Source organism: Notolabrus celidotus, chromosome 1 (genome assembly GCF_009762535.1).
Source record: "Notolabrus celidotus isolate fNotCel1 chromosome 1, fNotCel1.pri, whole genome shotgun sequence".
Taxonomy (NCBI): domain Eukaryota; kingdom Metazoa; phylum Chordata; class Actinopteri; order Labriformes; family Labridae; genus Notolabrus; species Notolabrus celidotus.
Window position 1 is genome coordinate 30,855,073 of NC_048272.1, and position 13,440 is coordinate 30,868,512.

Here is a 13,440-nt window from a genome sequence, read left to right on the forward strand (position 1 = left end):
TATTCACGCAAGCATGAGATCTTAAACTCTGGAGAGCCTTATCTACTAGATCCTTCACTTGATCATCCGGCTCTTTGGGCTTCAATTGATCTGGACAGTTGAATTAAACTTTGTGGATTCACTTGAAGGTGCAGCCGACACAAAAGTTAACCTTGTGCAAGTTATGGGCTGATACTGGTTCACAGTTGGTTCAACTTGCAAACTATCTAAAGCTGCTTTTCGACCAGGAACCATTCAGTTCCAGGAACTAGTCTTCCAGGTACTAAATGGTTCCTGTGGCCTGTTGTTGTCAGCGTTTCCACCGAGGCCTGAAGTCCCAAAAAAATTATGCAAATCAGACCAGTGATGTATGGAGAGGCAATAAAAGTAAGTGCACTACACTGCCAGGCTAGTAGAGGGTAGTAAGAAAGAGATGAAGGCCATACAACAAAGATGACTCCATAGAAGGAGACAGACAGGCCGACATCGTCATGTGACACTACAGTTAGCCTGTTAGCATGGAGGAGATTCCTCTTGTTTTTTGATTGTGCTTTATTGCAGATTGGATTCACTGAATCAACACTTGAAAGGAGACGAGCTCTAGAGACAAAGAGGATTCAAAACGCCTGACACACTCGACTTAAAGCAAGAAGACAGATTTTAAAAGCTAAGGCAGAGATCGACTGGTGTTTCAGTCTAAAGAGCGACCCTGTTAACTGGAGACTGGAGAAAAAAAACGAAAAAAAATTGGAGACTTTCAGCCGGATGCATCCCTCACAAACGTCTTTAGAAGACCATTAAATATCTGATGAGGATATTTTGACATTTGAATAAAAACTAATCTAGGATGTATTCCCGAGGACTCCTTCTGTGTTTCAACAGCTGTTGTAAACTCCACAAACACTGGCACGTTCAGCTGAAGGTCTCCAGTTTACAGGGTCACTCTTCAGACTGTAACACCGGGAGCTGACAGAGACGCATTCACAATATCAGGCTCAGAGAAGACCAATGTTCAGGAGTTATTAAACCAAGACTGCTTAGACGGAGGGTGAAATAAAAACACTGCGAGTACTCTACCAATCTGAGACGTTCAGCACTGCAGGCTCCGCCCACAAAGTTCCTGGACCTTTGGAAAGTACTACCCCCCAAGCAGGGACTTAAAGGGGCGATTATGACCTCAGAACTAAATTTAGACCCTGGTTCCTGCTGTCAAAATGTGCAGAGTTCCTCAAAAGGTTCCTAGTTCTTGGGGAGAGCTCTTGCAGTCGAAAAGCACCTTAAGAACAAGTTTGCTTTTCCATGGGCTGCAAAAGAGCCACGTCATTACGTCACTGAATACATCTTTTTATTTCCCAGCAAAACTTGCACGACCTCTTCCAGCACAACAGAAAAGGAGGATTGCAGCACTTCAATTCAAAGTGCTGCTCCTGGCTTTGCAAAGATACATCAGTTCTCTCCATCCACACACACTGTTTCCCTGTTTCAGGTGAGAATGCGTGAGACACTGGGACACTGGAAGCTGCTCATCGTCTTCACAGAAACGTTGGACTTGTTGTGCCATGCTGCATTGTGCTTCATCTCTGGTTCAGGTTTTCTCACACATCACTGTGTCTTGATGAGAAATCAGGTTTGTCTTCCTTACACAAAGAAGAATGGGTCGTTGGTCTTTCTTTAAAAGGCTGTAATCTATGACCCGCTGTCTTATTTCTGCTCCTGAAAAATGCCACTAGCTGAAACCTTTGGTCTTATTGACACATCATTCACAGGATGCCATTCCTTGACCGCGTTCTGTCTTTGTTAAAAGCGCTTTTTAAGTTTTTGCTTCCTTGTCTGAACTACAGAACTTAAACTGGAGCTATTAGCTTGTTAAGTTTTAAAACTAGTATAAAGGATTGTCTAAGCTGTCTATGCACATGTTTTATTACACCGATGGTCTATTGTTGTAATGTTTATTTGTTATTATCTGGTTGTCTTGTTCTTTGTATGAAACTTTCTTTTCTTGCTCTCTTTTTTTTTTTTTTTTTTTTTTTTTTTTTTCTCTTGTCTGCATATATATTTCTGGTTTGTGTCATGTTTGTCACAAACTGTTAAATATTAATGCATTTTATTCTTGCAGCAAAAGAAAAGAAAGAAAACCTTTTTCTTCTGTGCTTGTGACTGTGTGCATGTGACCATCACCATCCCTCTTAGAACTCTGGTCTATCTTTTATTGGCAGCTAATAACATGTTCTGTAAAAGAGGGTGTGCACACCTAGGTGGGCCAAAAAATAAATAAATAAAAATAAAAATAAGAGAAAGTGAAAGAAAGATTACATAAGGATATACAAAGGGACAGGGAGAGAGAAGGAGAGAGAGACCTAACACACTTAGATGGAGAGGGACCATCTCACCATGATGCAAAAAAAAAAATCCGTGGGGTGATACTAATGATTAAGCAACCCTTAGTGTCCACAATCATTACTGAAGCTTGGGTCGCAGAGGGTTGCCGCCGTGCTGTGTTCTATTTGTGTAACAAGACCACCACTGGTGCAGATGATACCACTTGGGTCAGATTCAGCCGAGCGGTACGGCCCGGCACCCGGGCTGCGAGAGCAGTCAGACCGAAGGACCCAACCCGCCGCGGGAGACCCAGGCCAGGGGACAAGCCAAGGACCCAGACCGGAAGCAAACAGGTACCGCCGGAGCACCCAGGGCGACCCCCAGGTCACCCAGTAGGAGGAAAGGGGGGCGAGGGGGGAGAGATCCCGCAGCCCCCCCAAGGGACACCCCCACAACACCGCCCCCACAGCCCCCAAAGACGGAGCCAAAGGAGCCACCAGGGCCGAGGGGGCCCGGCACCAGGAGCAGACAGCCAGGCAGACGGGCAGGACCAGGACCAGAGCCCGCCAGAGCGCGCCGGAGCGGGGGGAGGGCGGAGGCGGCAGGGCCAATCCCCCCCGCCCCCCCCAGACGGCCCGATCACTCCCCCCAGCCACGCCCCCCACCCACGCCCTGCGACTGATGGACCAGGCCGCGGGGGCATGGAGGGACACCCCAATGGCTGCCGTAGTAACACCCCCCCAGCTGCGCACCACCCCGGCCCCCCACGAGGACCGCGAGGGAACCCCGGGAAACCCGAGGGAACCCCGGGAAACCAAGGAACCCCGGGAAACCCTTTTCTTGCTCTCTTAGTTTGGACTTTCTTGTAAAAGAGATTTTGATGAAATAAAAACACTAATAAGTAACACTTGATACAAAGAAGAAGTGTACTGGAGCAATATCAAACTACCTATGTACCTTCCTCTAATATTAACCCTTAAAGAGTAATATTATGTTCATTCTGATAGCTCTGTAGCAGCTTTACATGCTTTACATCTCACTTGAGCCCACTTTTCTGATTTGCCAGCTCCTCAGAAGCCTCCTCCGCTGTTGCCATCCTACAAAGTCATCATCATTGAGTGCACTGAAGGTTTCTCTATTTAAAATGGCAGATTATGAAATGTGGTCAAACGTTTTGGACCCTGAATCTGACCCAGAAAGTTTTATCCAAAAGAATAAAAAAATTCTAAGCAACAAAGAACAGAGCTGGACGTCACGGATGTGTTACATTTATTATGCCCTTTTAAGGAGATTTACCAATCTGTGATGTCACAGATTGGTAAGGTCTCATGTCCCTCCCTTGTACTTTTAGTTCAGAGAAGCCTGCTGTCTCAACTTCGGATTACTCCAACACACGTTTTCCTCACAATCTGAAACTTTGTCCAAGTTTGGTATCAGCAGCCATCATTTAACTGAACATTTGTCCGTTAAATATGGAAAAGGATAAAACCATCTCGTTAAATCTGTGAAAGTCGAACCAGAGTTTTAAAATTCCAGAGTTAGCCAGAGATGGATCAAGAATTGATTTCATATGTGCTCTTTATACTTTGCCCTTATTGATTACTTATTTATTCATTGCTCTTTGATCCTCTGCTTTGAAATTTAATAAACTGTCTCCCAGCTTGTCAGCATGCACTAACAGTCACACATCCCTTTAAACAGAATTGAATAGATACTGAGCAGTCGATAAGATGCATATTGCAGAATCTCAATCATCCTCAGAACAATGAGAAAACAACAGATAAATAAAAAAAAGTCTCAGAAAGTCTGAAGTCAAGCTCAGCTGTTACCGTTTGCAGCTGCTCATCAGCTCTCTGTGAAGCTCCTGGTGGCTTTTGGAAGCTTTGACGGGGTTAACCAGTTTCTTGGGTTTGATGAGGTCTTGGTCTTCATCTCCCTCCAGATAGTCCGGCTGGGGGACGTATCCGGACACTGGGGACGGCTTCCTGCCCTCAGGCCGGTGCTGCTGCAGGTTTGCATACGCTGAGGCTGCAAACACAGAGGAACAAAAACAACAACTTTCAGAAAAAAACAGAGTCAAAGTTCTGTCCAAGGTTCCTGCTTTTGAGTGGAAGTAATTGAATTAATATAAAGGGTTCTTTAACTTTTAAATAACAGTACAGTGTAGACCTGCTCTCCTGACATTGTTTTTGTTATAATTTGTCACACAATAAATAAAATTCAACTATTTAATTGATTGCCCTATGATTTAAATTCACATTTCCAGTGCTGCAGGGATTGCATGATGTTTATCAGACTAAATCTTGGTCTTGGTCCACATTTTTCAGGCTTTAGAGTCTAAACTGTCCATGGTTCCTGTTTGTTCGGAGAAGAAAGGACAGATTAACGGGCATCTGATCCGAGTCCTCAGATATTCTGGGAGTCAGAGATCAGATGTCATACAGTTCACTCCACACAATGACCTCTTTCTCAAGTGCAACCAGAGCCCGACATGACATGCTGCTGCTTCATATTTCACAAAAATGAAATGAGTGCTGGGTGTTCGCTCATCTCAGGCAAAGAACAGAGGGACAGCTGCTCTGACAGCCTCCACTCTGCTGCCTTCAGGTTCTCCTCCAGATGTTGAACCTGCCTGGCTGCAGAGATTCCTGACACCAGAGGATCAGGCAGAGGATGAAATCTGAGTCACAGTGCAAAACCAGAAACCCACATTTCTGCTGCACATTATTCCACTTTTCAAACTGACAAAAAAGCTTTGATTTTCCTTAGCTGTTTTAAATATGATTTTTGAAACCATACTTTTCCGTGTTCACAACAGCTGCTACTGCTCAATACATCATGCCGAATGTACGGTGACTGGGAAGTGCAATGCAAATTTACAAAGGATGAAACACTTTAACAAAGTTGGAGACAAATTTACATTTTAAAAACCATTTTATATTTTATAAAACAAAACGACATTTAACTCTTTTACCAAGAACAAAATTAATTTACATTAAAGGTAAACAAATTTACAAAATCAGAAACACCTTTACAAGACACAGAACATTTTTACCAGTCCAGAAACACATCTACAAACGGCAGATTCTGACAGAAAAGGAATGTACCAACAATTTTCAAAATAAAAGACGTCTAAAAATATGAAAATGTGCAACAGCCAGGAAATTTATATATATATATATTTGACATTAACAACCCTGTATCCACTAAAATATTGTGAGAACACATCAAATATTTTCCTGACAATCACAGCTATATCTGATTTAGAATTTCAAAATAAATGTATATGCTAAATTTCCAATGTTTTTTATTTTGAAATTCCAAATTAGATGTGATTGGCAGAAAGACATTGAAAACAGATCCAACAGGACAGTTATATTACATAGTACCTTCAAATTTAGTATGCAGTACTAACTGCAAACTACATTTCTTGGTAGTATGTAGCAGGCCGCTTTGAAAACAGCCCTACTAACGACTGTTTGGAGGAAAAGTCAGAGAGGAAACTGGACTTTTTGGTAAGTGCTGAAAATATTTGTCTGTTATTTTGAATGTTGATAAAGCAGCTGGGATGCTGGTTCAGCAGAACTGCATTCAGAAAACAAGCAATTTAAGTTGTTTGCTTGTCTTGTCTTAAAAACAGACCTGATGAATCATGGAGTCCAACTTTTAACAACTTGCGTCTTGATGTAGTTATTTCAGCCTGCCAATTTTCAGCAAATCGCAGTGAAATCAGTTTATTTAGCCTTCATGGTGCTGTAGAAAGCTGCTAAGGAGTCGTATGAATACCATGAAAAGAACAAAACTGTAAGAAAATGAAATTTAAAAGTATAGAATGAATCTCCAAACAACAGACAGTTGAAGGTTAACGCTTTAAGAAATTAAAAGAATGATTTCAGACAATATAAATTATTATTTTACTTTAAAAAACAAAAACAAAAAAATCTAACCTTGGGTTATCATTAGAAAAAAATGTGTTTTTTTTCTCTATATAAATGTAAAACTGAGCACAAATGATTCGCTTTGACTTTTGGAAATAAAAATATATTTTTGAAAAATTCGAAAAATAAAAATATAATAAGATAAAAAAAAATTTAGATCATGGATATGAAAAAAAACTACCTTGTCAAGGATAATATATATTTTAAGATTAATGGAGAAATAAATGGATTCAGCTAAGTTAAAATTCATAAAAATGACTAATAACATTTTTTTGTACTGCTGTTTGTTCCTGATGTTTTTGTTCTTAAACAACAACAAACTTGAATAATCCTGCTTTAAAAACCTGTCGTTCACCCAACATGAGAATTATCTTTATGGTTGGTGTGAACAGATCATGAGTGCCTGATGAGGCCTTCACACACAGCCGCAGAGCTACATCAGGTCACACACACACACACACACACACACACACACACACACACACACACACACACACACACACGCACGCACGCACGCACTCTCACACACACACACACACACACACACACACACACACGCACACACACACAGACACACACACACACACATGCGGTAAAGTTTTTGTCAGATAATTGACTCTAAATCTCCGGCTGATATTTTCATGATCAATTATTGATGAGTCAGACGTAAACCCCTCTGATCGTCCTCTGGTTTCACTTTCTGAATGTCTCAGATTTTCACTTTAAAGTTCATTAATAATCCATGAAAGCAGGCGGAGGACGGCTGCTCCTCCCTCCTGCTGTAGAGGTAGCACTTTGATGGATGCTGTGAAACAAGGAGGCTACCTGCACATCTCTTATTCTACATCTTTGCATTGCATTAAACACAATCTGCCGTTATTTGCCCCAAATATGTTGAACACCAAACGTTGTTGAGTCTGACTCTATGACACCACCGGGACATGAACGCCTTATAGTTACACAGCATCTGGTTGGGGACATGGTGCTGTTTTACGTGGTTTTCCAGCCTCAAAGTCAATGCTTCAAAAATTTGAAAAGCAACTTGAGTTGCCCAGAAATCCTATTTCAAAATCAACAGAAGTTTACGTTAATGTTCAACCCTTTAAATGTTGGAGGGTCTGCCTCAACCATACTGCTGCAATAGAGAGGGTCTCCATGATCCAAGTCACAGATTTAATCCAAACTCATTAAATCCACAGATTACTTCTACAAAGCCTGCGATCCATCTGACCATGTAAGAGCAGGTTTGGATCCTTGTTCATTCTCAGGTAAACTACCTCAGTGTAGATGCTCCTGGTGATGAGAGATCAGGCTCTTTTCATGATCCAGATAATTTGGCTCAGCTCAGCATAACCGTCTCTTTCAGCTCGGTTATGCTGAATCCTAATGATATGAATTAGCAGGATTCATACCATCTCTGTAAGCTCCAATGAAAGTGCTTGGAATGGCGTCTTTGCATTAACTCACTTTAGGTCTGAACAAACCTTTACAGCACTCCTCCCAGAAACCACAAGTTGTCTTCTCACCTAAATTAAATCTGTTGCTTTTAACTTCATTTGAGAGCCTCAGAGTTCAGTGCTGCTCCTGATGCAGGAAATCTGCTCGGACTTTGAGATATTCTGCGGTTTGATATTGATTGGAGACAGGACGTGCAAACTGAAGCCTCTCTGTAGTTCATCGACGTCTCTGAGAGAGCCCGTTATCTGGTTACAACTAGAAGCTGTGTTTCTGCCTCAGTCTGATAAGTGTGAGAGGAAGACTGTCTGACTCCACCTCAGCCAGGAGGAAATGTGATCATGTTACTCAGTAATGTCAGGAGATAATGTCTTTGTCTTTAATTCATCCATCCTAAAATAAAATCACGCTGTAGATATTAAATCAGATCAAACCTGCTGCAGGAAAGAACTCAAACCACCTGATACCAAAGAGCTTTGAGGAGACTTGTTAGGTCTTATGGATCCATCATCTTATGATTTGACTCCAGGATTAGAAATATCCAATATTTACCTATTCTTTCAAGCTGTACATGCAGATACTCTAACATATACGATAATAACTGGACCAACGCAGGAAGAAAAAAAGAAGAAATGACTTTTGGATGTTGGAAACTTTTATGAAATTGATTTATTTGTCAGTAAAATCACTCAAACACATACGATAACTGTTCAAACACAGCAGGTTAAAGTCTGATTCCCTCTTACATAAACACTGAGGTCACGCACTGACCTGTTGCAACACATAAACTGGTGGGATGTGCAAACTGTGCAGCTATTGATCAGCTTCTAGAAAACAATCCTGTTTTTCTATCTGTTAAAAAATAAGCTAAGGGCCCTGCAGAAGATTGGACCATAGCAAAGTGAAAAACCTTTCACACCTCTCCTTTTTGCTCACGATTAAAATCACAGGTTTGATTTTCATTTCTCTGTTTTTGACGATAATCAGCCAGAACTTCTTGTCACTGTCCCAGACGTTTAAATAATCCAAAAGATGTTTTCTTGCTTAAAACAAGTCAATCCAAGATTCAGTTAACTTTCCCCCAGACTTAGGACACCTCCTCTCTCACCCCAGGACTCAAACCCCCTGAAAGACTGGACCAAGAGAGGACCAAAACACTGGTATGCTGGACTAAATCAGGGCTACAGCACTAGAGAACATTTGATCAATCAAGGACTAAGTTTCCTGAGAAGATTTCACCAAATTGAAGCTAACTCAAAAGAAATTAAACTGAATCCATCGGTTATAAGAAAAAAATGAAATCAGTCAAGGGCTCAAAAATCAGGATGGATTGCTCAACGACCAGAAAAACACTCAGTACTGGACCAAACCAGCACTTCAAACCAAAACAGTTATATCAGGAATAAGATACTAGAGAGAATGAGACCAAGTTTAGGACTAGAACTGGATTCATAAGGGAATCTAGGACTACAGGATCAAACCAGGGTCTTAATTCAGGAGATCGTTTGACTAAATCATGACACCATGAAATATGAAACATGGGCGTCAACAACAGTAGACTGGTAGACCAAACCAGGTTAAAAAGATCAGGGAATGTTAGACCAAACTAAGCCTGGAACAATCAAGAACTGATAAACCAGAAAAAGACATGATCAAGGTTCAAACAAAGGAGAGTATTCGATCAAACTATGAATTAACCAACTGAGAACACCCAACACAAAACAGGAGTTATATGAAGGAGAATATTAGACGAGACTAGGACCAAGACCAAAGACTACAGGACCAAATCAGGATCACAATACTGGATCAGACCGAGATTTAAACACCAAAGAACATCTGACCAAACTGAGGCTACAAAAAGCAATTAACACTGGACAAAACGCTGTAAAATACACACCAATCTAAAACTACAACACAGAAGAAATCTAGTTTAAAGCAGAGAATATTAGACCACAGCAGGGCTAAAAGCACCACAGATTATTGAGCCAATCCAGAGCTAAAACATCAAGAAATGGGACCAAATCAGGATTAAAATAAAAAGGGGAATTGTGGATGGAAGGGGCACAGAAACACTACATTGAATTGGACTGGGCCATCTTTAAAAAAATGAAGGAATTTTAGACGCATGCATGTTTTAACACAAGATTATAGGGCCAGACATAAATTCAACAAACCAGGGCTCCAACATCAGTCAAGGACAGAACACATCTGAGAACACTGGACAGAAACCAGGATTTAAACATCAAGTCTACCTAACCTTCCACTTCTATACTTCTTGCAATATAACATCCAAAAATCTTTTATTACATAAGAATCTCACTCACTCCAGTATGTTGATCAAACTCCCACTCGAATCAATCTCTCCTGCCAACACTGACTTCATCTTCATCATCCTACACCCAGCTCGTCCACACCAACATCACACTGCTTTTATTATCAGTTAGCACCACGCTGCTCTCCAACACATGACTCAGGACTGCAATTATTCAAGAAAGGTACGAGAAACAGTGACGCAGAATATCTTAGAAACGCAGAGACACCATCAGTACTGTTAGGTACTTCTGACTCAGCCAGTGTGCAGGTATAAACTTGAGGTAACTTACTTAAATATTTCCCTTTTATGCTTTAAGAGTTTTATTTTTATAGTTATTTATTTGTAAGTGTCAGGAATGATTAACGATTTGCAAAAAAATAATAAGCTTGTACAATTTAATGCAGCAGTGAAAATCAAAGTTGGCAACAGTGTTATACAGAAATATGAGAATATCTCTTTAATACAGAAAACTGACTGAAAACTGAGCTTTGGTTCAGGATTTTCAGTAAAAATGTTGAATTAAATCGAGAATGCATAAACGTGGAACTTAAACTTTTACCTGATAAGAGCTTTGAGTATTTCCATAATTAACACAGACCACCGAAAAAAATTCTGTTTAGTGCCATTTTGAGGTCTTTAAATAATTGATTGAACACAGTTATAAAAATCTTAAATATCTTTATAAAGTATTTATTAAAATGCCTCTTAAATATGAAATATTCCCTGTTTACAAACGTATTGTTACATGTATATTATTAATTTATATTATTACCATCTATTATTATAATCTATATAAATTTGAAGTTATTTGTAATTTTTTTAAAGCAAAAACATTTTTTCCGTTTCTTTCAGTCTTAGTTTTATTCTCCTTTTTTTTTTTTTTTTAAATGCAAAGTTAATAAAAAAAATTAAAAAACACTGTATGCAAAAGGACACAAAAATACAAGATAGAATGAAAAAAAGGGTTCTCCTAAAATAAAAAGACAAAATGTTCTAATAATCTTGTTTTAGAAGTTCTTAAGACAGTGTTTGACCTGTTGGTTTCAAACTTTACTTAGTGATGTCAGTTTGTTTGAGAGTACACTGATTGATGCGCAAAACATAGGATTGTTAAACTGGTTATCTTTGGTCTCTGAGACGTTTAAACCCACTGAGTAAAATCAAACACAACATAGATAAAAACATCTTTAAAGGAATTCACCAAAGTCTGATGTTTCATAAACCCTGAAAAAGAACACTCAAAAGGCTTCAGGAGGATGAGAGCCAGTCCTCCTCTGGATCTTACCAGACTTTACCATCCCCTCCCTGCCTGTGGTGAGCTGCTCCGGGCTTCTGGTCCTCTGATCCATCTGGTCCAGGTCTGTGCTGATCCACATGTGTTTCAGTCTGTGTGAACATTCATGCTCTCTTTGTGAACACTATAGATCCTCTCCCCCTGACTGAACCATGCCGAGTGTAAAACAGCAGTCACATGATCCTGTCTGTGTTTCCCTGCCTCCTTCTAGGCCCCGCCTCCTCCTCCTCCTCTTTCTGAAATAACATCTATGTAACCTGCTCTCAGTCTTTTCCCACGCTGCCTAAGCTCATTCTCCCTCTTCAGCAGGTTTCAGGTGTTAAAGATAAAAATCTGAGCGTGCAAAAAGCCTCAAAGTCTAAACACAACAGTGTTCACATTTGCCTGAAGGTGGCGCTGAATTCAACTGGGATCATGATCATAACAGCTCAGTACGCTCAGTAATTATAATTCTTGGAAACAAAAAGTCTGATATCTGGATGGAATAAATTATTTGAGGCATCTCCTGAGCAAAACCTAATTTTTCACTCGACCCATTTCACAGAGTCAGTGCAAATATGTGAGTGTTTGCAGCTCTCACCAGGGAATGCAAAAGATGACAACCAGGTAACATCGGCTGTGCAAATTTGCATCATTTGCATACCCAAACAAGTAATTTGGTATAAAAGATACGTTTTTCTTACCTGTGTTTCGTATAATCATGCTCATAATCATGCATTTAAAGAAACAGTTGTATTCTGTTTAGTAAGTAAACCTTGTGGAGGACTGGCTTGATTAAAAAGACTCTTCAATTCATAGTTTCAGTCACGTGATCAGCACTGAAGTCTGGAAGGCAAAAAAGGAGTGTAGTAAAATGACGGCTTTCATTGAACACTCTGCAAAGCTGCTTGTTAGTCATCCATCTCTTCAGAATGAGGCGTATTTATATCACCTGACAACCACAGAAAACCGTCAGCATGAAGAGAAACATAAAGTTTCGGGCACTTGTGACTCTTAAAGGAACAGTGTGTATAAATAGGAATATATAACAATCAGATTCTAGATTGAAACGCTCCCTTGCTCACTCCTTCGTAATGTTGGTGAAGTGATTTTTGACCATTGGGGACAAGTAGTTCCTGCGATGCCTGAAAGTCAGAAAGTATCAAAAATGTCTACCAATACAAATTCATGCACACACCACTCACTCACTGAATACAAAAAAAAGTGCATTTAACTAGTTTGTCCGCTCTGAGCTATGGTAGAAATATGGCGATCCAAGATGGTGGCCTCTGTGTTGATGTAAAAGAGTCATTCTAAATGAACAATAACTAAAAAATATATATATATTTGTGTGATTTTACACTATTTAAACTTTATTTTATTCCATTTAAACCAAGCATATTCTTCTAAATGCTAGTAAATATTACACACTGCACCTTTAAACAGCATCCACTTCACTATTTCAGCCGTTAAAACAGCTGAGTCCTCGCTAAAACTCCATTTTGAGGATGTTCACATAAACCTTTCCTTTACACTGCCACCAGGATGAAAGCTTATAAAAGTACGGACCACTATATGTATTTTCAATCCGGTTGGGTCAGTATCGTTCTTACAGACAAGTGAAACTGTCCAACAGGTTCACTGTCAGCTTTGCCACTAAATGTTATCCTTCTCCTCAACTTACCTGAGACCACTTTATCACCAGAGTGTCAGGATAAAAGTGTCCGGTTGTGAAAACAGCAACATTGTTACTAAGCTAGTATTAGCTGATTTGCTAGCTGCAGGAAATGTTTACATCGGTCCACGCCACAGAGCATTTCTCCTCGTCAGCTACCGTATCCAATTGAACAACAACTGTAAGTCATTCTTTAAAAAATCTTAAACACGTAGTTGGCCCAAAAGTCTGGTAATTTCTGCGTAGTGTGTAGCAGTAAGACCCACCAGGGGGCGGTTCCACACGTGTGTGATGTCACGTGAAAATAAGGAATTTGAGACAACAAACAACCAGAGGGGGGTGACACAGGTCTTGGTGGATTTGTCGCTGGCATTGGGTTCATCCCAAAGCTAATGCTCGCACGAGTACCTCACATATATACATTACCTCTACTGAGCTCAACTTCTTGTAGCTAACAAATAGAAAAAACACAGCTGAACGGAAACTG

At 40.2% G+C, this 13,440-nt stretch overlaps 1 protein-coding gene across 2 annotated transcripts in view; it reads right to left on the minus strand.

The window, feature by feature from the left end:
* si:ch211-236d3.4 (protein FAM107B) overlaps nucleotides 1–13,440 on the minus strand; it is a 37,497-nt gene that overhangs the window by 8,113 nt on the left and 15,944 nt on the right. Inside the window, exons 1-2 of one of the 2 annotated variants that reach the window (XM_034702404.1) lie at nucleotides 11,291–11,620; nucleotides 4,128–4,326 (exon numbers count right to left, since the gene is read on the minus strand). In XM_034702404.1, coding sequence (XP_034558295.1) covers nucleotides 4,128–4,326; nucleotides 11,291–11,381 — 290 coding nt within the window. In that variant the 5' untranslated portion in view covers nucleotides 11,382–11,620. Of the gene's footprint in view, nucleotides 1–4,127; nucleotides 4,327–11,290; nucleotides 11,621–13,440 lie in introns of those variants that run through there. The other variant, XM_034702327.1, reaches the window with a different exon arrangement.